At 33.3% G+C, this 23277-nt stretch overlaps 17 protein-coding genes and 1 pseudogene across 18 annotated transcripts, besides 1 other annotated feature; 13 read left to right on the top strand and 5 right to left on the bottom strand.

Annotated features, from left to right (window-relative positions):
• Positions 1-22: 22 nt before the first annotated feature.
• On the bottom strand, positions 23-1198 carry TVAGG3_0279500 (uncharacterized protein; the record flags this gene model as incomplete). The annotated part of the gene is made up of 1 exon (XM_001327435.2): positions 665-1198. One exon carries the CDS (start codon positions 1196-1198, stop codon positions 665-667), a length of 534 nt encoding a protein of 177 aa, XP_001327470.1.
• Positions 1199-1734: 536 nt separating this feature from the next.
• Positions 1735-2613, bottom strand: TVAGG3_0279490 (RNA-binding domain, RBD family-containing protein; the record flags this gene model as incomplete). Its single annotated transcript, XM_001327436.1, has 1 exon — positions 1735-2613. One exon carries the CDS (start codon positions 2611-2613, stop codon positions 1735-1737), a length of 879 nt encoding a protein of 292 aa, XP_001327471.1.
• Positions 2614-2781: 168 nt separating this feature from the next.
• On the bottom strand, positions 2782-3326 carry TVAGG3_0279480 (uncharacterized protein; the record flags this gene model as incomplete). The annotated part of the gene is made up of 1 exon (XM_001327437.1): positions 2844-3326. The coding sequence occupies one exon, from the start codon at positions 3324-3326 to the stop codon at positions 2844-2846; it is 483 nt and encodes a 160-aa protein (XP_001327472.1).
• A 449-nt stretch (positions 3327-3775) lies between these two features.
• On the top strand, positions 3776-4418 carry TVAGG3_0279470 (inner centromere protein, ARK binding region-containing protein; the record flags this gene model as incomplete). Its single annotated transcript, XM_001327438.1, has 1 exon — positions 3776-4366. One exon carries the CDS (start codon positions 3776-3778, stop codon positions 4364-4366), a length of 591 nt encoding a protein of 196 aa, XP_001327473.1.
• A 280-nt stretch (positions 4419-4698) lies between these two features.
• On the top strand, positions 4699-6102 carry TVAGG3_0279460 (dolichyl-phosphate-mannose-protein mannosyltransferase protein; the record flags this gene model as incomplete). The annotated part of the gene is made up of 1 exon (XM_001327439.1): positions 4699-6102. One exon carries the CDS (start codon positions 4699-4701, stop codon positions 6100-6102), a length of 1404 nt encoding a protein of 467 aa, XP_001327474.1.
• A 224-nt stretch (positions 6103-6326) lies between these two features.
• Positions 6327-6686, top strand: TVAGG3_0279450 (uncharacterized protein; the record flags this gene model as incomplete). The annotated part of the gene is made up of 1 exon (XM_001327440.1): positions 6327-6686. One exon carries the CDS (start codon positions 6327-6329, stop codon positions 6684-6686), a length of 360 nt encoding a protein of 119 aa, XP_001327475.1.
• A 270-nt stretch (positions 6687-6956) lies between these two features.
• TVAGG3_0279440 (uncharacterized protein) lies at positions 6957-9627 on the top strand (the record flags this gene model as incomplete). The annotated part of the gene is made up of 1 exon (XM_001327441.1): positions 7781-9610. The coding sequence occupies one exon, from the start codon at positions 7781-7783 to the stop codon at positions 9608-9610; it is 1830 nt and encodes a 609-aa protein (XP_001327476.1).
• A 511-nt stretch (positions 9628-10138) lies between these two features.
• TVAGG3_0279430 (Sec1/munc18-like (SM) proteins family) lies at positions 10139-11769 on the top strand (the record flags this gene model as incomplete). The annotated part of the gene is made up of 1 exon (XM_001327442.1): positions 10151-11608. One exon carries the CDS (start codon positions 10151-10153, stop codon positions 11606-11608), a length of 1458 nt encoding a protein of 485 aa, XP_001327477.1.
• A 465-nt stretch (positions 11770-12234) lies between these two features.
• On the bottom strand, positions 12235-13168 carry TVAGG3_0279420 (RNA binding; the record flags this gene model as incomplete). Its single annotated transcript, XM_001327443.2, has 1 exon — positions 12316-13098. The coding sequence occupies one exon, from the start codon at positions 13096-13098 to the stop codon at positions 12316-12318; it is 783 nt and encodes a 260-aa protein (XP_001327478.1).
• Positions 13169-14734: 1566 nt separating this feature from the next.
• On the top strand, positions 14735-15097 carry TVAGG3_0279410 (uncharacterized protein; the record flags this gene model as incomplete). Its single annotated transcript, XM_001327444.1, has 1 exon — positions 14735-15097. The coding sequence occupies one exon, from the start codon at positions 14735-14737 to the stop codon at positions 15095-15097; it is 363 nt and encodes a 120-aa protein (XP_001327479.1).
• An 18-nt stretch (positions 15098-15115) lies between these two features.
• On the top strand, positions 15116-15358 carry TVAGG3_0279400 (serine threonine-protein phosphatase family; the record flags this gene model as incomplete). Its single annotated transcript, XM_001327445.1, has 1 exon — positions 15116-15358. The coding sequence occupies one exon, from the start codon at positions 15116-15118 to the stop codon at positions 15356-15358; it is 243 nt and encodes an 80-aa protein (XP_001327480.1).
• A 4-nt stretch (positions 15359-15362) lies between these two features.
• TVAGG3_0279390 (uncharacterized protein) lies at positions 15363-16211 on the bottom strand (the record flags this gene model as incomplete). Its single annotated transcript, XM_001327446.1, has 1 exon — positions 15363-16211. The coding sequence occupies one exon, from the start codon at positions 16209-16211 to the stop codon at positions 15363-15365; it is 849 nt and encodes a 282-aa protein (XP_001327481.1).
• Positions 16212-16736: 525 nt separating this feature from the next.
• Positions 16737-23277: part of a mobile genetic element that runs on past the window's edge.
• Positions 17295-17927, top strand: TVAGG3_0279380 (phage tail repeat-like family; the record flags this gene model as incomplete). Its single annotated transcript, XM_051228800.1, has 1 exon — positions 17295-17927. One exon carries the CDS (start codon positions 17295-17297, stop codon positions 17925-17927), a length of 633 nt encoding a protein of 210 aa, XP_051098530.1.
• TVAGG3_0279370 (uncharacterized protein) lies at positions 19138-19539 on the top strand (the record flags this gene model as incomplete). Its single annotated transcript, XM_051228799.1, has 1 exon — positions 19138-19539. The coding sequence occupies one exon, from the start codon at positions 19138-19140 to the stop codon at positions 19537-19539; it is 402 nt and encodes a 133-aa protein (XP_051098529.1).
• TVAGG3_0279360 (phage tail repeat-like family) lies at positions 19719-20303 on the top strand (the record flags this gene model as incomplete). Its single annotated transcript, XM_051228798.1, has 1 exon — positions 19719-20303. One exon carries the CDS (start codon positions 19719-19721, stop codon positions 20301-20303), a length of 585 nt encoding a protein of 194 aa, XP_051098528.1.
• On the top strand, positions 20349-20795 carry TVAGG3_0279350 (uncharacterized protein; the record flags this gene model as incomplete). The annotated part of the gene is made up of 1 exon (XM_051228797.1): positions 20349-20795. A coding segment is annotated over one exon (447 nt), but the record flags the coding sequence as incomplete, so codon positions are not given.
• On the top strand, positions 20946-22486 carry TVAGG3_0279340 (annotated as a pseudogene). Its single transcript has one exon. A coding segment is annotated over exon 1 (1541 nt).
• TVAGG3_0279330 (uncharacterized protein) lies at positions 22616-23005 on the top strand (the record flags this gene model as incomplete). Its single annotated transcript, XM_051228796.1, has 1 exon — positions 22616-23005. One exon carries the CDS (start codon positions 22616-22618, stop codon positions 23003-23005), a length of 390 nt encoding a protein of 129 aa, XP_051098526.1.

The raw sequence follows: 23277 nt of genomic DNA, 5'->3' as shown, positions 1-23277 counted from the left end.
CATTTTTCTTCTGTGTCTAGTTCTGTGATTGAGCAGCACCAGCATCATTATAATTAACTTTCGGTTACTTCATTGATAATGATGTTTAAGCTTAATTCGATGAATTATAGGAATCTTTAACTCATTCCAAAGATTGCAAGACCTCTACAATTCACTCTTCCAATCCTGATGCAAATGTATCCAAAGTTGTTGTATATGCAAATGTTGAATGATTATGTATCCCATACTATTCATGCAAATGCACACTTTTTCCAAGCTTAAAAACCGCATGGAGTCTTTGTACAAGGACTAAAATATATTTGGAAGATATATACACAGGAAGATGATACAATTCTACCTATAGAAAATCAAAAATTAAATTTTTATTTTTTTATTCCTATTTTAAACGATATGTACAATGCATAAAGATTAATCATAAGTTAAATTAATGAAACAAACAAGTTTTATTAGTATTTAAATAAATTTCTGTCAATTCGTAATATGATATTGAATGTTTTTGCTAAAACATGAATTTTGCATGCAAAATGATTCTTTATGCTGTTTTTAACCATTTTGCAATAAGAAATCCCCGCATACAACTTATTTCACCGTCCACAACTTTTTTCGGGCACTCTATAAACAAACAAGAACATATGAGTTAAAGTAGTGATCACTATTCCAGAATTCAATATTCTTTCTTGGATACCTTCTTCGATTTCCTCGAGAATTTGAAGATCAAAGCAATTCCAATTATCATGTAAATAATTACTCCAATAACAACCTTAACTATTGGATTTGAAAACATTGATGGCTTTTGGCGCAAGTCATACTTGAACCATAGCTGGTCATCATGGCGTAATACTAAAAATTCGATCGATTTTGGTGAAATTAAACCATTCACATCATGACTCATATCATCTGTTAATGATGAGCATATGTATTCATCTTTGCCTGTTAAGTTGAATTCTAATTTTGCGATCTTCTTATAAGTTCCATCAGTTTCAAATGAAAGATCATAGTCATCAAAATCAGAGACTTTCTCGAGCATCACTTTCTTTGGAAGGTAGTTAGAATAATATGTCGATTGAATTGTTCCGATAGATTTGTGGCCATTATCTGTAAAAACAGCTTCAAAACGAGTTTCATTTTCATCCATGTCTATAAAGCTTCCTATATAATGACCAGCAAAGCGTATAGCTACTAAACTAGCTAAAAACATAATAAAATAACCTTAATTGTTTTTAACAACTTTACACTTATCAAAAATCTCACAGTATTTAGAAAAAATGCGTCTAAAAAATTTTTTTGACTTTTTTTTTTACTCTTCGTATGGTTTTTGTATGAAATTGACATTTAATCATTTCCAGGCTGAAAGTAGATGTATAGAAGATCATAATCCGCATAATTTCAAGTTTAAAATGAGTTTTTCATCATCGAATCCTCAACAATTTTCAAGATTCGTTAGTTCAATTATTAAAAATGTTTGTGAATGAGAATTAGAACTGGACTGATGATAATTCAAAAGTGTGGGTGCTGTCTTCTTTAATGAATTCTATCGATAAATGAAAACAATAAATTCACACAAAACATATGTTTGATTTATCATCAACCACTCCAATGTACTATGTCTTATTGTATAATACATTACTTTCTAATCATATTAATGAATTTTATAGATATATTCTAGAAATTGAGATATTTTAAGGATCCATAGATATCAAATAATCAAAATACATAAAACAAACAATTTATAAGTTAAACTGAATAAAATCTATTATATAAAAGGTCAAAATGATTTTCTTCAATAAATATTGAGTTAAGTGTGTTAGATAGATATGTGGTATTATTAAGAAAACCACAAGCAAGTCTAGCATCTTCTATTTTTTCCATTTTCACAATGATTGAAGGAAGGCCTGAAACAGTAGCGTTACTGATATATTTTATTGGTCCAAACTTTGCGATTTCATATCTAGCAACTTCAATTGGATATGCGGCAGTCAATGAATTGATGAAAAATGAGTTTGTAACTGAATTATGATATTGAATTGAAACAGAGAGTTTTGAGAGTCCATACTTCTCGTTATTAGACTTTTCAGCAAGATTTATTGCAGCTTTAGTACTTGTGGTTTCTAGAATGAAGCCGTAGAAGTTTTCTCTGATAATTCGGTAAATTGTTAATATTGGCGAAATTCCTTTGAAGAAAGATCTAATATTATCATCAGTCTCATCCTTTGGAATACCTTGAACATAAACTAGAGGAACCATTTCACATGGAGGAATGATATCTGAAATCAGTACTTTAACTCCTGGTAATTTAGATATAACACAAGCTGACGATGGGCTTCTAACATAAATATGGAAATAGTTTGGCATATTAGCGGGTTTAATTTCAAGGACATCTAAAATATTCCAATTGAAAAAGAAATCAAGGATACCATCGGCTGTGTTAATACCATCGATAGTGATTTTAAGCATGAAATTTGTCTTTTGAGGAATATGAATATTATCCGTATTAATAAGTAGGTTCAAATAGTGCTGATTCTGTCTTAAATATTCATGCGCCTTTGTAGATTTTGCATAGTCCTTCATTGAAGGCATGACTGCAAAACTCTGTACGGATGGAGATACAATCATTAATTTTTTTGATGGGTTATCCCTATGAAATATATACATAATTTTCCCAAATGAACGTTGTTCGCTTGTTCAACGCCTGAAATGAATATCATTTACTAAAGTTTCATAAAATTGATTTTATTCAGAAACAATAATTTAACAAAGATGAATTAAACGTAAACTGAATGAGTTTTTAATAATTAGCGTATGTTTTAATGGAGCAATTGTATTCAGAAATAAACAAAACTAATTTATTTCTTTCTGAATAGATTTTCAGTCGTAGCAATAAATGAAACAGTTACATCTTCTGGAAGCTTTCCAAGAACTTCCTCGACAATGTATGTATCATCTTCTGTAACACGGACAACAATGAGTCCTTCTTGGAATTTTTCGGCTTTGCATGTGCATTCATCATATGAAATAAGTGTCAACTTTTTGCTGTAGTGATTTTCGAGTTGCTCCAAAAAGTTAACTTGGTTGGAATCAACATTGTTGAAAGTTTTAAGTGTTCCCTTCTTTTCGCAAACTGTCATTGCGTTAGCAAAGTTGCCGAGATCCCAAACTGATTTCATTGGAGGCTTTGGAAATCTTTCGATTACGAAGCAGCAGTGTTTATCACCAAGAGCACCAAGAGTCATCAAATCAGAAGGAGAGGAAACTTTGACTCCAGGCTTGGCGCTCAAAATTAAAGGGTAAGCTTCTGAGGCCACGAATGCTGATAAGCAAACAAACATTTTATCCTCATTTCATATCATAAAACACACATTTATAGATGTCATTTATGTATAAGTTTACCATATCAAGAGAATTCAAGGAAATTCAATTTGACAACTTTATTTTTTCTCTGAATAACGATATTTAGATGTAATATACCCTTATATTCATAAACTAGCTTTACTCCCTTCTATATTCGGTTCTAGAATGCAATTGATGATTAATTTGAAAAGAAATATTGAGGTTTTCTTTGTTTAATTCTTATATCTCGCTCTAACACTTCATATCATTATATTCTCTTTGTGCAAATTCAATAATGCTCATTTCTGCCCAAATAAACGTCCGGAATTTTATGCGTTTTATAGTTTTTTTTGATAATTTTACTTCTTTATTAACTTACATTTTATGGGCATCATGAAGAATTTCAATTGAATCTCAATCGAGATTGAATTTATCAAAAGTCCGAAAAATGTGCTCAAAAGTCGAAGTCGAGGTAGATGCTCAACTTAATTGGATGCAATCTTTACTCAGCTCCTCCTCTTATCAAGCAAATCAATCCAACAGCACCAATAAACCAACAAATCAAATTGATGATTTGCTCGCATCAATAGAGAATTCAACAACGGAACAAAAATGTGCTTCACCGTCTAAGGTCCAGTTCAATCTTCAACCAGAAAATGACGATTCTTGTGGTTCATCTTATTTGGCAGGTAAGAAACCACCAAAAGCAGAACCACAATATAGAATATCTGATACAGATTACAGTGAAGAAGATAGCAGCGATTGTGAAGAATATTATGTCGATGATGCTGAAACCATTCGAGAGCAAGAGATTCCTACCTGGGCAAGAGCTCAAAATCTACTTCAGGAACTTGAAAAACAGAAGAAAGTTGATCCTGATACAATCTTTGTAGGTTTTGAAAAGTCATGTGACTTAAATTCGATGTTTGAAAAGAAGAAGAAATCATTTAAAGTTCGTGGAGATAGTGGCTTCTGGGCAGCTGATAATGTCACTCCTGATGAAGAACTTAAGTATAAGAAAGCTCTTGGTTATGTTTAAGCAAATTTTATTATTATAAATATAATTTTAATTTTATTTTGTCAAACTTGAAAACAATAACACATATAGAACCACTAACTTAGCTATGAAGATATAATAGATATATTTAAAATAATTTAAAAAATGATAATATATCAAGATAGGTTTATTCTAAAGGCAAAACAAATTGCGAACTGCATGCCTGCATAGTTTAGATTTATGAAATATTCATTCTTGATTATATGATATTTATGAAGAAACTTCGATGGCTTCTATCCTTTTTTCAAGGATTGGAGCATCCAGCTGCAAATACAAAATTAACTCTTCTAGATGCAGTAACATTATTACTTCTTATGTTTTTTGGTTTTCTTTCAAGAAATTTTAGAATTCAATATCCAGAAGCAAGAATTTTCGATGAAATTTACTTTGGAAACTTCACAAATTACTACTTACGAAATGAATATTTCTTTGATATTCACCCTCCTCTTGGAAAACTTATATTTGCGTTATTCGCCAAATTATCATTGGATCCTGCAACGACAAATTACGAAAGAGCAATATCATCATACACAGAAAAGTATTATATTACATTACGTATGACTTCTGCGTCATTTTCTTCTTTAGTTGCTCCATATGGATTTGTTACCATGAGATTATTTGGTTTTTCATACATTGCCTCACTTTTTACAGGATTTTATCTTGCAGTTGATTTCATGTTAATCGTCGAAGGAAGATTAATTCTGACTGATGGAATTTTACACTCTTTTGTTATGCTAGCAGTATTTTTGATTGCACTATTACATGCACATCCTGAATCATACATTGCTTTGATATTTGCAGGTATTGGATGCGGCTGCTGTAGTTCTGTTAAATTAACTGCCTTAAGCATTTATGCTTTTGCGGCATTACAACAATTATTGTATGTTACAGGTGGAAATGTGCTTAGAATATTCACAGAATTCAATCCAAGCGATTTTAATAAGAAAAATCTAAAATCAAAAGAATTTTACAAGAATAATTTACCAGCAAGATATATTTTACGATTATTTATTATCATTTTTACTGGTATTTTTACCACATTTTCTTTGTTTTGTGTTCATGTAATAATTTGTGTTTATAAAGGGCCAGGAAATCAAGCTATGCCAGATATTTTCCAAGGAACGGTCATTGATAAGACGAGTTATCCAGATTTTACTGACCATGTTAACAAAACTTCGTTAATTCGAAGAGTTGTAAAATTATATCGCTTCATGCACCACTATAACATGAGAATTACATCACCACATAGCGCACAATCCAATTGGTATGACTGGCCGCTATGCAGAATGAAGTCAATCCCATATTACACTGCAAATTGGATGAGTTTAGTCCTTACACCAAACTTTTTAGTTTGGTATTCAGCAGCATTGGGAGCATTTGCTTCCCTTATTATAAGTATTTGGGCATTTGTAACAGGAAAGTGGAATTTACTCTGGATCTCGATTTGGCCATGCGGATATTTCGCCAGTTGGCTTCCATTTGCATTAATTCCAGGATCCTTATTTGTATACCATTATCTGGTGCCTCTTATGTTCGGAGTTTTTTGTTTTTCAACAAGTATTGATATTTTATTCCAAAATTGCAGAATAATATCATCTTGTTTATTCTCCCTCATGATATTCTTTGCATTTGTCCTCTGGATCTTCTATACACCATGGCTTTATGGAATGGTTGGTTACGAATGGAAATCGCGTGAATGGTATAAGGATTTCTTTTAAGATTATAGAAGATTATGATCTATATATTATATTAGGCTTACAATATTTATCAAATTTTTTAATTGAAGATTATTATATTTTTTTGATTACATTTTCAGCCTTCAAAAGTTTATATTAGTTATTTTTGTTGCTTTTAAATAAAGTGTTTTTATTTTGAACCTCTAGAACTATGATGTGAAAATTGAGAGGAAATAATCGTCGTGATGCACATGAATGAATTTCGAATGAACTTCTTCCAATTATCCAGCGCTGTACCACAGCAAAAGCGTCCATTTAGCTTTGGATCCTCTACATCATTGTTCAGGCAAAACGATACAACTTCTTCCCAAGCACCAATCATTAATTCTCCAAAGTTTACTCCATCTCCAAAACCTATTGCAGTACAACCTAAGCCACAGCCAGTATTTGAAGAAAAACCAGTCGCAAAGATTACTACATCTGGAGATCCAATAGAGATGATAGATTTGGAGCTCAGAGAACTTTCAAATTGGACAAATCAACAGATTAGATTCCTTTCTAATTTGTTGAACCTTACGAACGAATTAAATTCCAAGATAGATGAGTTTGAGAACCAATTTAGGTAAAGATATACATATTTTTATGCTAATAAAAGATTTTAATTTATTGAACCGTTTTTTTCCTTCTATAATAGAATAGATACTTTTATCTGAGCGCGTAAGCATATAATTCCATCTCTCATCCTTATAGTATCAATATTAATAAAAAAATTGAAGACATGCACCGCGATGCTTTAAAATATCAATATTGCAAAATTTATACAAATGGCCTTTAATAAAATAGGAAATTCCTATTTCTAGCAGAAACAAAAAAATGTGACAAAAATAAAAAATGGCATTCGATGTTGCACAATGGTTCAAAATGACAGCATTATCAGCTACATTTGCAGCTTTTATACATTTAATTTCCGGAATTATCATTGCAATCAGGATTAAAAAGTGGTCTGGAGTAATATTCGTGATCGCGCTCTTTCTTTATACGTTTGTTTCCGGATTTTTCTATTCGTTATTTACATCACTTATTATTACATTAACATACGCCGCAAGTATCAACGATCTTAACGATACAATCAGTACTTACTGGGCCTTGGGTCTTGGAGCATTTTACGTCTTGCTAAAAGCTTTAATCCAAATTCTTATCAAATAGCGATATTATGTCTATACCGTTATTTTTCAATTTTTTTCTCCAAATGAAGTTGCGTGCTATTTTTTAATATCGTTATCCATGGATTTTCTCATTATGCCGAACAATTAATGTTAATTCCTTCAGTAATCTTCATCTTATTTCGCAATATTTTATAATTTTTTTTAAAAGACAAAATGTTCACACGAAAAACAAAATACCACTAATTTTCTTGTAATGCTTTTATGTTTTATTCATTGTTTGTTAAACTTTTCTTTTTAATATTTTTTTTTCAATTTATTTCAACGAAACTTATGATTTGAATTAGAGAATCAAATAACACATAGTTGAGACTATGATATCACCACTATACTTTCCAATCTAAATGCAAATTTAATCTTGATTTTTGAAAAATCAGAAATTCTAATCATAGATAGGCCATAAGCCGTTTTATTGCATAGTTTACATTCAAATTAAACATATAGTTTGCATAATTTGGCTAGAATGAGCATCGTTGTCTGAGGAAAGGAACAAAAAAATGAATGATAATGTTGTTGACGCTTCAGGAATGCAGATGTGGAACGCAATGACATTGTCATTCGTAAAGGAAAAGCTTACAGATAAAGTCACCTATTTGGACTTGAGCACAAACCACGTTAGTTTAGAATGTGCAGAATATCTTTCAAAATATATAGGTAGAAAAGACTCTTCTTTAATTGGATTGTCTTTAATTAACTGTCATTTAACCGTTCGTGCATCAAAAGTTATATTCGAAGCCATAGGAAATTCAAATTTAATCGAATTTTACGTAGACGGCAATATTTTACCACAAGAAGCATGTGAAATTCTTGCGAAGTCATTACAGAAAAATCCACCCCTTGAAGTATTAAGTTTGAACGGCTGTAATATTGCAAGTGAAGGAGGAGTTGCTATTGCTCAGTCTTTACCATCACTTACACACTTAATTCATTTCAGAATAGAATCCAACAACCTATTTGACCCAGGCGCGTGCGCAATTGCCAAATCAATACGAAATTCTACATTTCAATACTTATCAGTAGCAGACAATGAGATATGGCTTGAAGGAACAAATGCAATCATAAACGAAATCGCATGCGTTCCTCGCGTCAAATCTTTAGATATTTCGTATAATACAGTTGATCTTGAGGTTGTAACAGCTTACATTGCTAAAAACCAACAATTTGAAGAACTCGCAATCTCAGGATGCAAAATTCGAATCCATCAACTTCCACCATTTTTAGATAAAATTGTAAATTCGAACTTAAAGATACTTATCATGGATGGCTTTGATCAAAATATACTCCCTGTTTCATGGCCTAAAATTCATGATAAGATTTTTACTCAGCCGGACTATTTTGAACAATTATGCAATATAATTCAAATTTCTCAGAGTTTGGTTGATGTTAGAATCGGTTATCTTGATCCAGGACAAATAATGTCTATGGCCAGCGCATTCAGTACCCTCGATCGTGATGTTACTCTATCAATTCAAGATTTTGGTCGAACTGGAAATTGCTGGGTAGCCAAATTCCCGAACTTTGAGCTCCTCTCTCCCACAGATATGCTCAAATGGAATGAAGCTGTGACAAGTCCAGAGGCCGCACGTAATTTCGGACCTCTTTTTGCCGCAACAAAATATAAGAATTTTACACTGAAGAGTATGGACATTTCCGCGGTATCTCTTAATGATCAGTGTGCAAGTAAGATGCTCATGGGCATGAGAAATCTTAACATTGACATTCTAGATTTATCATCAAATAATTTTGGAGACGATATAGTGGAACAACTTATACAAATGTGTTCCTCATGCAAACTAAGAGATATGCGTCTAGAAAAGACAAGGCTTTCTGAAATAGGACTAACAAATTTCTTGTCATTTTTCGCAGACGTCAAACCTGAATGTTGTCCAAAAGAATTATCATTTTCAGTTGTCAGTGAAGACAAAAACCCATTCTCTGTCCACGGTGTCTTCCAAATCCTCTCACAAGTCTTGATTCAAGGAGTTGAAATTGAATCACTCTGTTTGGACGGAGCCATCACTCCAAGGGATGTTAAAATCTTTGTGGACGAGCTCATGAGGAAACCAGTGATCCATGAGCTATCAATAGAAACAGACATGACTCAAGATTATTCATCCCCTGATCCTCCAATTGACCAAGAAATCCTTTTGCAGTTCAAAGATGCTTGCAAGAGTATTCACAAGCTTATTTGTAAGACAGAAGGTTGCAAGATGAGGGACTTTAAGTATCCTCTTCTAACTGAAATATTCATTTACCATGACCATGAAATGATGGAAATGTGGCAAGAGATTGACGCAAAAGTCGAACAAAACTTATCTAAGAAATAACTTATTTTTATTGTAAAATATTATGCTTTAATTATATTATAAACATGATTAATTTTTTAAAGGATGCCATTACGCCCATCTGACATCAATTCAAACTTCTGATAACTGGCATGAAGCGTAATATAAAAATAACGTTAAGGATCAGAAATTGAAGCCAATGTCATACTGGCCTTAAAACACTCTTCAAATCTTCAATAAAATCAAATTGATGTATAACAATATTGATATCATAATAGTAATATATTTGGACTTTACTCTTTCCAAAACACAATAAAATATCAATAAAATACAATCGCATATCTCTAATATATTGGCGCTTTTTGCAAGAGCTTAATAACTCTAACTAACAAAATCCATTAGAAATAATCCCAGATTTCTACGTTGATTAGAGTTATTAAGCTCTCGCAAGCTATATTTTCAGTTAAGGTACATTATCCACAATGGAAATAATCTCTACCACTAAGATTATACGAAAATGAATATCATGATAAAAAATTAAGGTTAATGAATTCACGCCGATATTAGCCGAAAAAAAATCAAATGACTTATTCTCCATTATCATCGAAAAATGTTCAAAACGGAACTATTTTATTTGTCGATAACTTTGCTGCAGAAGCAATTGCGTTGACAGGAGGAATAAAATCGGTAGTTCCAAAGGTTTATTTATCTATTATTTCTATTGACAAACATCCAAAAGAAATTACATCTTTAATACAGCGTATGACTGAAATAGCACCAGGAGAACATTTCGAAATATTTATTGGCTCCTTAATTTCTAATTATCGTACCCAAATCACACAAATAGCTTCAATCGAAGAATACGATATAACAAGAATATATACAACAAATATTAACGAAACTGGCCAATGTCTTCCAGAAAAATTAAGAAATAGAATAGAAATAATCCCAGATTTCTACGTTGAACTTGTTAAAAATATCTCTATTTCAACTACGATAAAGACAAATATCCTCGAACAATTTGCTCAGTTTGATGAAACTCAAGCTCCAAATATTATTAACTTAATTACAAGATATCTTAAAAATAACGGCTCCCCACAGGTTAAATGCTACAGTATTGGCAATTTTGCAGGCGAAATTGCCGGAGATTTCGAAAAGAAACGTCAGGGAAATCCAAATTCAGCTTTACTTGTTATTGATAGATGTTACTACTCAGCACCATTATTTGCTGATACAGATTCCCTTTTAGATACATTTGCGAAGACTTCTCTCTTCCAAACAATTTATGATAAAGATTTATTGAATCTTGAACTGACAAAAGGTCCAAAAGAGCTCTTAACATACATCCAACAGCTTGTTGGATCTAAGGAGCCAACCTATGATTCAATTTGTGTTGCTTGGTCCAAACTTGATGATCCAAAGAAAAATGAGATCCAATCGAAGCATAAAATCATTGCTCAAGTATTCGAAAACTTCAAAACATCAAATAAAAAGCAGTTACAAGAGATGCTTTTCAATGGAGAAGAAATCGACGATGTTTTGGACAGTGCTGCATCGTTGAAAGAATCTCTTGATGTAATTGGTGTTAAAAGAATGTTTTCAACACAGTTAGACCTGGAATCTCTCGTTCAAAAAGCTTTTAGCCAAAATAGATCTGATGCAAAAAATTTCTGTTCACCGCAAAATGCCGTTTCCATATTGACAGAGTGCAGATCCGGCTTTGATAGAAATTCTTCGCCATCACTTAAGTCAATTTTCACTTTAACAAATTTAATTAAATCTTTATATAACAATAATGGAGAAGATGATCCAAGAATCAAATGTGCAGGAACAGGAATGCTCAGCGGATTCTTAAATAGAACAAAACCTCCAACAATCGGAAGTTTTAATGAGATATTTGTTGTAATTCTTGGTGGTTTGTCATTCCAAGAAGTTTATGAGCTTGGACAGCTTTTAAGTGCCTCAAACCAAAAGAAAATCCATATCCTTACCGATACAATTTGTTCGACAATTAATATTTTTAGTAATAAGGAGCAGTAACCAATAATGTTGTTTCATTAAAATGTTTGATCTATTATTCGTATGTTTATTTTTTATATTTTCTATTTAGATTTAGATTTTTTTTGTACGTTGATAGTTCTTTTTTAAGCAATTTAGTTTTCGACAATGCTTTTATCTCGTTAATAAATATATAGATTCTTGACAAAATTTAATATCGATTTTAATATATTGAAATTAATATGCAATTTATATCTTCTCTTAGTAATTAAAACTTGTGGGCAAAAGAATTTTGTATATCTCGAAGCCTTTCTTCTACATTGAAGAAATTTTGATTAATTTCATTCCGCATGCTGAATACAACAAATAGATTAGTATAACCATCAGAATTTATCATGACCTGCTACTTGTCTATTCAATATGAGGAGATTTGCCAATCTAACCTAAACAATAGGAATCAGATATATAAGATTATATGCTCTCCCACCATTTTATTTGCATAAAAAAGAGATTTCTTATACCAGAATGGCCAGCGGAAGAAAATGACATCCAATGAAATTTTACGCCGAAGAAATGTGTATTGCCATTTCCGAGACAGAAAACATCGATTATGAAATAAATAATATACTCATGTAAAAAGGGAATCATTAAATCAACAATTAAAAAATCGCATATGCAATTTTGGTTTATCTCTATCAAAAATATTCGCATTTTATAAACATAAATTGAGATATATATTCCAAATGGCTTCAATTCTTTTCAACTTTTTGGATTCCTCTTCTGAAACCACCGGGCAGGGAAAATTCAATAGAAACACGTGCACCCATAACATATTTGCCGCTCATTGACAATAAAGCAGCTTCAGCGTGCCTAGTGTCAAAATACTCGACAAATCTTTGTTGGGTTTTCGTAGGAGTTCCGCGAATCTGACGAATTTCACCAAACTGCCCGAAAATAGTTATAATTTGATCATCGGTAATTCCTGCTGGCAAATGAAAGATGACAATTGTACCGTTATTCGGTGGTTTCTTAGGATCTAAAATAATAGGAAGAGGTGCATATGAAACATTGATTGTTTTTCCTTTTAGGGTTGAGCCATTATATAAAAGTTTCGAAGAGGTGGCACTTCTGATATCGTAATATTCAACGGTGAAATAGCCTTCGGAAATTTTAGACATGTCAACTTGCTTAACACCTCTATGAGTATTAAATACAGCCATAATTTCTTCCTCTGTAGTTTCGGGATTGGCATTTGAAACAGCAAGTGTTCTATTTTCTAGCTCTCCATACTCAGGATATTGCTGCTGAGGTGTATAAGTCTGCTTTGTTGATGGAGGTGAAGCGTTTTGAGGCGCTGAAGAATTTAGAAAATTTTGAAGTGGTGGCTCGAAAAGAATCGGACTTGGAGCCGGCTCAAAATTAGAAAAGAGATCCCCAGGCAGTTGGCTTGGCGGGGTTCCCATCATATTTGGTGGAGTTGCAAGAAAATCTATCCAGCTATTGTGTTCCGCACTACTCATAAATTTACTCATTCCGATAAAAAAGTATTGAATATGATAAAATAAAAAGATTTATTCAAAAATTTGATAAACCACTACAAAGAATTGAATGAGCTCCTTCAATGTGAGAATAATCATGAAATATACTTATGCTTATTTTTTATTTTGTGATTCAAATAAAGACTTTTTCTGCGAAGTTCAATTAAGTATTCAATATATAAACTTTGCGATTAAGTTTATCGGGATGAGAATATTGGATTAGTGTTATAAATGAGTTATTTTCATGTTAAATTTGCGTTTAATTAAATTTGAAACTTGTTATTTTGGTTTAGTTTCAGATTTGTTATATTCGGTATTCAAATATTAGGATTCATGGAATGACCTGGCGACTCCTCAAATGATTGAGAGAGACTGATCAATTTACTTATCCTCCCGAAGTAAAAAAGTGAGATAATTTAACGATAACTTACAGTCTTGTTTCTGTTTTAGGAAATCTAATTTTAAAAAAAAAGGTCGTGGGGCTTCCAGGCGCGTTGCGCCCTCTAGCCCCGAAGATGTTTAGTATAAATGAAGTTTTTATTCGGAAAATTGTTAGTCTTCTGGGTCGAAAACATTATATAATGTGTCACTTTTCACAAATTATATATGTTTTCATGTTTTGTCACTTTTCTGTCACTTTTCGGGTAAAAACATTTTTATTATTATATATAAATGAATTTTACAAAACCACCGTTACCGTTCTTTGGAAATAAGAGTAGATGTAAAGATATTATATTGAGAGAACTTAAGAAACTACCGAATGGTCTAACATTTGTAGATTTGTTCGGTGGAAGTTTCTATATATCCCATTTATGTCATACCGTATTTCCTGACTCAAAGATTATATGCAATGACTTCGACAACTATATGAACCGTCTCAAACATATTCCAGACACAAACAATATATTGAAAGAGTTAAAAGAAAAGATACCTATAGGTAAGATGGAACGTATACCATTAGATAAGAAAAATATTGTGAGAGAGGTTTTGAAAAAAGCAGAATATATAGACTGGGATAGTATATCTGCTAGACTATTATATAGTGGTGCTATAAGAGTTCATGACATTGAAACACTTATGTCAAAAGTTTTATATCTCAACTATACAAATGTTTTCAAAGAGGACATAGAAAAATGTATTGAGGGTATAGAGTTTGTGAGATGTCATTGGACAGAGTTGTATGAAAAATATAAAGACAAGGAAAATGTTTTCTTTATAGTGGACCCGCCGTTCTATAACACATGGGATTTTCAATACCAAGTAGACTGGACTTTGAGAGACTCTTTAGAAACTTTAGACGTTATACATAACCATCCATGCTTTTACTTTACATCCGATAAAAGTGGTTTGGAAACCGTTATGAGATGGTTAGAGGACATACATGACTATGAGTTTATATATGACAAGATAGAATATGAGAGAGGTCCTATAAACCGGAGAAAGTGTCACAATAAAGAAATTTTATTAGTAAGTAAATGTGGTTTGAAATAGGACTACTTGTTTTAGGTTTTTTCCATTGTGTCATTTATTTATTTGACGTGGCAGAAAAGTACAGAGAATATGAAGATGAACCAATGCCTGCAAATGTTCAGCATATGTACTCGTAAGAGATATTTTTATCTAATATTAAATGGACGCACAGAACTTAGCGAATGCACAGCAACCTGGACAACCAAACCCAGAGAATATTCCAAATGAAGTTAGAATACAAACTGCAATGGCAAACTATGGTCAAGTGCCAACAGATGTACAAATGCAAACTGCCATGTCAAATGACGCTGCGTTAGGTTTGCTACCATGGTATGCAAATATGAGATGGAAAGAGTTTTATACAAACCCTGAAGTGGGATATAAACAACTTTATGCAGATGAAGCGAACACAGGTGTTGACCCAGAATATGTTTTCTACCAGAGGAGAAACAGAATGTATGAGCTCCAGTTAAAGAATGCTATGGAACTCAACAGGAAACGTAAGAGACTAGGCGGACATTAGATTTTTACATATAGTAAAATGGGTTTCTTCAGTAGTATTGGAAACTTCTTCAGAAGAGTTGGAAGAGGTATATGGAATGGAATAAAATCTGTCGGAAGAGGAGTATGGAACGGTGTCAAAAATATTGGTAAAAGAGTAGGTCAGTTCGTTGGTATTATACCTAAAGACCCTGAACCAGAAGAACAAGCTCCTGTTATACAACAGCCTGAACCTGCACCACAGTCTAGTTGGCAACCAAATCCAACACCTCAACCGTATTAAAAAATTATATTTTTACCGTTCGATAGTAGTTGTATATGAAACTAAGTTCTAAGTAAAACGCATGGTATAATGGAATTATTCTTTTTCTTCCATCTGTAGTAAACCATACTTGAAAGTCTGAAATACTTCCACTTGGTGGTTCGTATAACTTTGTAGGTTTTTCGTAAAAGTCATTTGCCAAGCATAAGAAAGAGTTTTGGGCGCCAGAAAATGAAGCATGAACAATAATAGCATCTTGGTCGAAAATATTTTCATATGTTCCATTAGGGTTTTCGACTTCATAATAGTCCGGGTGTACTGGATATGCTGCAGGCTGATTTAACATCCTCATAAATCTATACCATGCCAAGTTGTTATATTTTGTAGAAATATAAACGTTTTCTCCAAGGTCTTCTATTTTATTGATTTTAACAGTTGCATTTTTCCTGTCATAAATAATATCGAGATGGTATTCTCCTTCGTCAATGTTATACTGGTTTGCATATTCAATATAGATATCGTTTATTTTTTCTTGAAAAGCTTGACGAGTTGTTTCTAAGTTTATAAGCAAACTAACTTGTAAAAGTTTTCCCTGTTCAAATTTCTCATACATACGTTTTTCTTTGTTATAGTATCGAACTTCAAAACCGACCGTAAATGGGAAACCATGTATGGCTTCTGAAATGAACTTCATTCTACGAAAGCCAATAGCTTTTGTGACGGATGGGTCTCTTAACCATCTTAATGGGTAGTCAAAACGATAGCCTTCATGCTTTACGGTATCTGTCTCAAACTTTTGACCGACATTAGTAAAAAGTTCATCTAATGGTTTAGTTGTAGCAACTCTAGAATTTTCTTTTTCTATTGGAAGCATATTTTATCTATAATAAAAATGTCAAATGAAACAGCGTCTATGAGAGAAATACAACACAACCGACAACTCATTATGCAAGCTCTAAATAAGAACACAACAAACTTTTCAAACTATTCTAAGATATCTGAGTCATTGAAAGGGGGTGACATAAAACTGACAATAAACCCAATGACAGATGAGTTTCTATTTCAAGACAATAAGAACAATACTGTCTGTATAAATCCAACAAAAGGAACTTTAAACGAGAAACCTATAAATGAACTTCTTTTGAAAGCAGATGTTGACAACAAAGCTGACAAAGAATATGTAGACGATGCAATAGTAAAAGAAGAAGAAAGAGCTAACAATGCTTATGCAACAAAAGAACATACTCATCCTGAACTAGCAGACAAAACATATGTTGACAATAAAATGTCAAGTGAAGTGACAAGAGCTGAAAACGAATATTCTAAAAAGACTCATATACATTATATTAACCAAATACCAAGTCTTAAGGAAACATTAGAGACAAAAGCAGATAAGACTCATACACATTCTATATCTGATATTACAAACTTACAAGAAACCTTAAACAGGAAAAGTGACGTTGGACATACACATACCATTGCAAATATTACAAACTTACAAGAAACCTTAAACAGGAAAAGTGACGTTGGACATACACATACCATTGCAAATATTACAAACTTACAAGAAACCTTAAACAGGAAAAGTGACGTTGGACATACACATACCATTGCAAATATTACAAACTTACAAGAAACCTTAAACAGGAAAAGTGACGTTGGACATACACATACCATTGCAAATATTACAAACTTACAAGAAACCTTAAACAGGAAAAGTGACGTTGGACATACACATACATCTTCTGAAATAACAGACTTAAACGTTAGCCTTGAAAATAAAGCAGATAAAACATATGTCAATGAAATATACCAAAGTTTGATAGGAACAAAAAATATTGAAACTATTGTTGGTGACTTTTCTGTCAATGAAGAAAATAAATATTTTAGATGGCAGTTGGTACAGTCCTTAGAAAATGGTACACGGTATAAACTCATTCCGAAAAATAACAATGAAATGTATGTAAGCTATAAAAAGAATGATGGTACACAAGTTAAAGTTCCATTAGACAACAACTGCTACTTAAACTTATATGGAGACGAACAAAAGAAATATTTAAGAGTTTATGAAATGGCAGATATGACATTGCCTGACCCAGCTCCAGCACCACATTATTATGACTATGGAGATGACGACAGAACACCACATGTAGATGAACAAAAGCTAACATTATATTTAGATTATTATAGATATAAAAGATATAATGCAATAGAAAAAACGAGAATAGTATATTATTATACAGATGACAGAAATAAATATTATAGTCAAGACTTTACCTACCCTGAAAACATAAGATTATATTATAAAAAATATTCTGACACAAACCAGAAGAAACCTGAAATAGTTGCACTATATTTTAAGTTCAAAAGAGACAATCCTATAATATCTCATATGTTTGATTTAATGAACCCAGTAGGTTCTATTTATACATCTATGGATGCAAGAGGTCCTCAAGTAATGTTTGGTGTTGGTGCATGGGAACAAATAGTCGACAGGTTTTTGTATTGTGCAAACTCTTCAAAGGAAACAGGTGGAAGTAAAACGATTTCAGGTGAAAATTTACCTGCACACAGTCATTACATAGATTAAAGTACATCTCAAGCAGGTTGGCATAAGCATAGATATTGGGATTGGTCAGGAATGACAAAAGGTAAAGGATATGATGTTAAAGACGACGTTAAGTTTGCTATAAATTGTTACTGGGATGACACGCAGGGAGAAGGAAACCATACACATTTCGTTTCAGGATATACGCAAACAACGGGACAAAGTAAAGAATACATGCCACCTTACATGACAGTTTACGCATGGTATAGAATTGCTTAGTCGTCATTTTCAACTTCTTTAGCATATTCGTCAGGAGTTGTCTTATATTTGTTAGGAACTGTCTTTGAAAGTATACCACCTTGAACTTTGACAAGTTTGAAACGAGGTCTGACAATAGTAGTTTTATCTTCTGCTTGCAGTGTGTACATTTTGCCATGTTTGCCTAAAACTTCATAATATTCTCTTGTATACTTTCTTCTATTTTTACGAACACGAATGTGAGTACCTGTCGAGTTCCCATTGTTGTCATAGTCAATAGTATTTTCATATGGGTCGCGTTTAGGTATTTCTATTTTTACTTTGTCACCTTTCTGAAGTTTGAAGCCCGGCATTCTTTCTTGTTTGTCTCTTTTGACTAAATTATTAAATATATAGTCTTTCTCTAAGTCAGGGTTGTTTTTCATTTCTTCGGGGGAGTGGTTTCCCAAACCTTTTTGTTTACGGTTATTGTAAATATTTAAAACTTGTCTCATCTTTGCCTGGGAGAAGTGTCTATATTTGTCGTCATATGACATTTCATTTGCTTCACCACCTTGTGGTTGGTTTAAGTCTCTTAACATTTTTATACATCCGTCAATGACACCAAGAGCAGAATGGTTTTGGTCGACAATGAAATATTGGTTTACATTTTTTGAACGCAGATAGTTTTTTACATCATCTGATTTGAAAGAACTTTCACAGTCAGATGTCAGTTTTGTTGGATGGTATTTGTCAACGAATATTGTCAAAGCTGCTAAGATATCTAAAATATTTTTGGACTGTAATGGTATGGCTTCACAGTATCTTGTGTTTTGACCAACAAATATTAGCCAGTATGGTGGTCCATCTGTTCTAACTCTCGGAATGTTTTCCAAGATATCCATAAACCAAGCATTTGGTGTTGAACTAAAGATTTTTATCATGAGTGCTTTCTTTGTCGCTTTAGAAACATAGGGGTCCTTGTTCGGATTCGTCATTTTTTAACCCATAAGAAATGGGTTTATTTGGCGCATTAGCAGGAGTTGCATCCAGATTTTTGCCCGCAGTGGGAACAATAGCCAGAGGTGTATTTGGAGTTGGAAGGAAGATTTTGAGTACATTAGGTATACTTAAAGAGAAAGCACAACCTATTATACAAACTGTACAGAAAGGTTGGGATGTAGCACGAGATGCAACAAATCTTATTCCAAATCCTGAAACAAGAGGAAAAGTTCAAGGATGGATGGACAATGTAGGAAGACAAGCAGGAAACTATTATAACAAAGCAAATGACTACTATAACCAAGCAGGACACTATATGGACCAAGGTGAAAGATTCTTTAACAGAGGATATAACCATGCACAACAGTGGGTAAACAATAACCAACCGCAACCACCTCAAACGTGGGGAATGTAAAGTTTTTTATTGAGATGAAATGAACAATGCAGCTTTAAACAGAATAAGTCATGGAAGACCACCTTTTACACCACGTGTTTGTAAAGTTCTTCCTATACCTCAGGAAGTTTTAGACCGACTTAAAAAACCTAAACAACCAGTTGAAAACAAACCAAACTAAAATTTTTTACTGAGATGAAATGACCGAAGAAGTTGAAACGGTAGATTTGACACCACAAACAAAAAGTTCAGAACCATTGTCAAAACCTGTCAAAGAACTTACAGATGAAGAGAAAAATTCAATAATAGAAAGTGCCAGGTCTGGAAATACAAACCCTAACTATAAAGTCACTTTTCATAGAAATGGAACGGCTAGTATCTCAAAAAAGAAACAGACTCTCACAAATAAAATATTGAAGTCTGAAGGAGCTTTCGAGACAACAGATGGAAAAGTTTACTTCACTGACCAACAGTTCATTATAGAACATCTCATTGACTTAGAGTCGAAATATTCTAAACTTTACAACAAATACAAAAAGTTGAAAGGAAAACAAAAACAAATGGCATATGATATTTATGAAGATGTTGACGACACAACTGTTCCTGCAAGTGAAGTAAAGTCAGAGGAACCGAAAAGTGATGAAAAACCGATAGAAGAAGAAAAACCAAAAACTGAAGATAAACCAAAACCAAAGTTTAGTTTCCAAACTAAACCAAGTCAACCTTCATTAGCTGGTATGGGTTGGCGTCAAAGACTTATGGCAGCAGGCAGTTATGTAAAGTAAAGAAAAAAATATTTTTTTATTTTTATAAAAATGCCCCCATATAGAATGGATAGAAAGTCTGCTAGAATAAAAGCAGAGTTACAAAGATATGGTTGGAGAGTTTCGAAGAATTTTAAATATAGGAAGGGAAGACCCATAAAAGTCTATGACAAATTGTCTGGTCTTCGCTACGAAATGGATTTGGAAACAGCACGTGCAAATTATCCAAACAGACTAGAGAGGTTAGAAGAAGAACGTCTTATGGACATGCCTTTCGATGTTAGTGAACCTCAAGTTGAAGGACACGACGGCTTTGCCAGATTCTACTGGAAACATGACGAACAATTGCATCCTTTGAGAAGGAAAAAAGGAAAAGGTGAAGACGCACATGCTCCCATGGAAAGAACAAGATATGCATATGAAAAGTATCGTGAAGTTAGAAGTCAAATTACATCTGGTCGAACCTTTACAGTAAACTTTGACGAAGGAAAGAACAAAGAAGGCTTCATGGGAGTACTTGCTGCAATTCAAGACGGAAATAAGAAAGGACACAATCTCAGATTGACCATAACAGATTTGGATGGTCACATTTACTATGCACATGGCAATGAACAAACAGCCGCAAAACTTCTTGACGCTTTCAAGACTACAAAGAGAGAACAAATGGTTGACTCCGACTCAGACATTTTGAATGCAATTGAAGGAATTGCAAGTGTCAAGTTCGAATGGTACCAACCTAACCCTCAAGCAGTCAGACAACATGCTGGATACTTCCCGTTCATAAATAAGTCTGACATTGACTTGACAAGGTATGGAATTTACAATTCAATTGAAACAATTGTCAATGAACCTTGCATTCTTACATGTCTCAGGAACTCTGGTCTTGTTACAGATGAGAAGATGAAGTATCTTGAGTCATGTGTGAAGACAAGGTACATTCTCAGAGGTCAATTGGCAAAAATTGCACCGTTGGCAAATGTCAATATCCGAGTCAACATACCTACAACTAAAGGTTCTTCACATGACGACTATGTTGTTGACAAAGACTTACCATGGTTGAAGATTGTAATTGTCCACAACCACTTCATGTTGAACGAAAGTCTTACAAACCCGTTGTTCGGAAAAGGCAAGTGCAACATTGTCAGAGCTGTAAACATTCTTTTCGAGAAAGGTTTGTTGGAACCAATTCCAGATGACAAGCTGACAGAAACTTTTGTACCAAAAGACGAAACAAACTTTTCATTGTTAGCAAGACCAAAAGTTGTTCCAGACAAAGTTCTAGTACAAAAGAAGTACACAGTTCCACAAGGGGTTGGTATGTTCGGATACCAACCTGAACCAGAAGAACTTCCAATGAGGTTGCAAGAACTTCAAGATGCTATAAACAAACTTCCATTGAGACATCCAATTGACGTCAAATTGTATTGGAGAGCATCTGAGTTAGGTCAGAAGGTTTTATATGAAACAGGTTGCTTCGACGATGTTTATGAGATAACAGGAGAAGTTTCTCAGAAGATAAGAGACTCACTTGAATTTCCACAAACTGGACCAATTGGTTGCGACAAGTTCGACTCAGATGAAAAGATATACTATGTCGACCTTAACGCTGCATACATGAGGTTTGTCCAATATATTCCGACTGGAATTCCAAACGAAGATGGTGAGTTCCCGGGAAGGAACTATACAGTTGGAAAAGTCATACAACAACTGTATGATATTAGGAAAGCTTCAAACCCCAAACTTGCAATGACACTCAAATTGCTTATGAATTCGACATGGGGATATTCCATTAAGAAACCTCAAGAGATGAAGAGTAAACATTATGAGAAGGTCGACAACTTTGTTGAAAGGTTTCTCCTTTTGTTTTGAAGTACGAATTCACTCAAGGTCAAAGTGGCTTAGTAACCACATTAAAACCTATTGTCGAACATTGGTCTTACCCTCAGTTCGCAAAAGCAGTCCTTGACAACTACAACAAATTCTTCTCCGAAGTCAAATCGAAAGTGAAGGTTTACTATGAGAACATTGACGCACTCATGACGAACGAAGAAGGATACAACAAACTCATTGAAATGGGAATGGTCGGTGAAAAGATGGGCTGTTTTAAGCTAGATAAGGTATTTTCCGAAGTTCATGTAATATCGAAAAGGAAATATTGGGGCATACTTGAAGACGGCACAGAAATAAAACATTGCATGAAATAAAAAATTTATTTTTTAAAAAGTGACATGTACGCTGAGTTTGTTGGAGAAGACCGTTGGGAAACTTGTTTGTTAGATGAGAAATATGAAATGGCATACCATTTTAAAACAATATATTTTTACATATATTAAATGCTTCAGGTTGAAAAACAAAGAACAAAAGTAGCAGATACAAAACCGTTAGACTATATCTTTACAAATGCTGGTAGGACTATTTCAGATGAAGAAATTTCATCCCGAGCATACAGGTTTGACTATCCAATTCGTTGGCTTCAAAGTCCTTCAGATGCAAAGGCAATAGGATTTAGAAGAGTTTTGTTTTCAAATAGAACTAACGCATTTATGTTCGCAGTATATTTTCATGGGCAGTATGAAGGTTCTGATGGTCTAATAGACAAATTTGACGAAATGAGAATCTTTACAGTTCGTTCAGACGAAAGTCTTGAGAAAACTCTAGATGACTTTCAAACTCAAATGAACAAATATTATTGGGAATTTCAAAAAAATACGACTCTTTACTAAATGGAACATACTATCTGAAACTAGAATATGACAAGATGAACTCCACCGTTTCATTTCAAAAGATTGAAATTAACCCTCCAAGAGATACAGAGTTTTTATTTTGGGAAGTAGACAAACGTTCTTGGGCACAATTTCTTCGGTTACTAAACCAGAACGAACCATTACCACCAGATGGTCCATTTAAATTTATACTTCCACCAGCAGATTTGATGGTTTATAGAAACGTGTTTGACCCTCAAAATGTTATGTGTCATGCAAGTTTCAGTTCAAGC

This window comes from Trichomonas vaginalis, chromosome V (assembly GCF_026262505.1).
Source record: "Trichomonas vaginalis G3 chromosome V, whole genome shotgun sequence".
In the NCBI taxonomy this organism is placed as follows: Eukaryota; Parabasalia; order Trichomonadida; family Trichomonadidae; genus Trichomonas; species Trichomonas vaginalis.
This window is presented reverse-complemented; position numbering and strand designations above follow the sequence as displayed.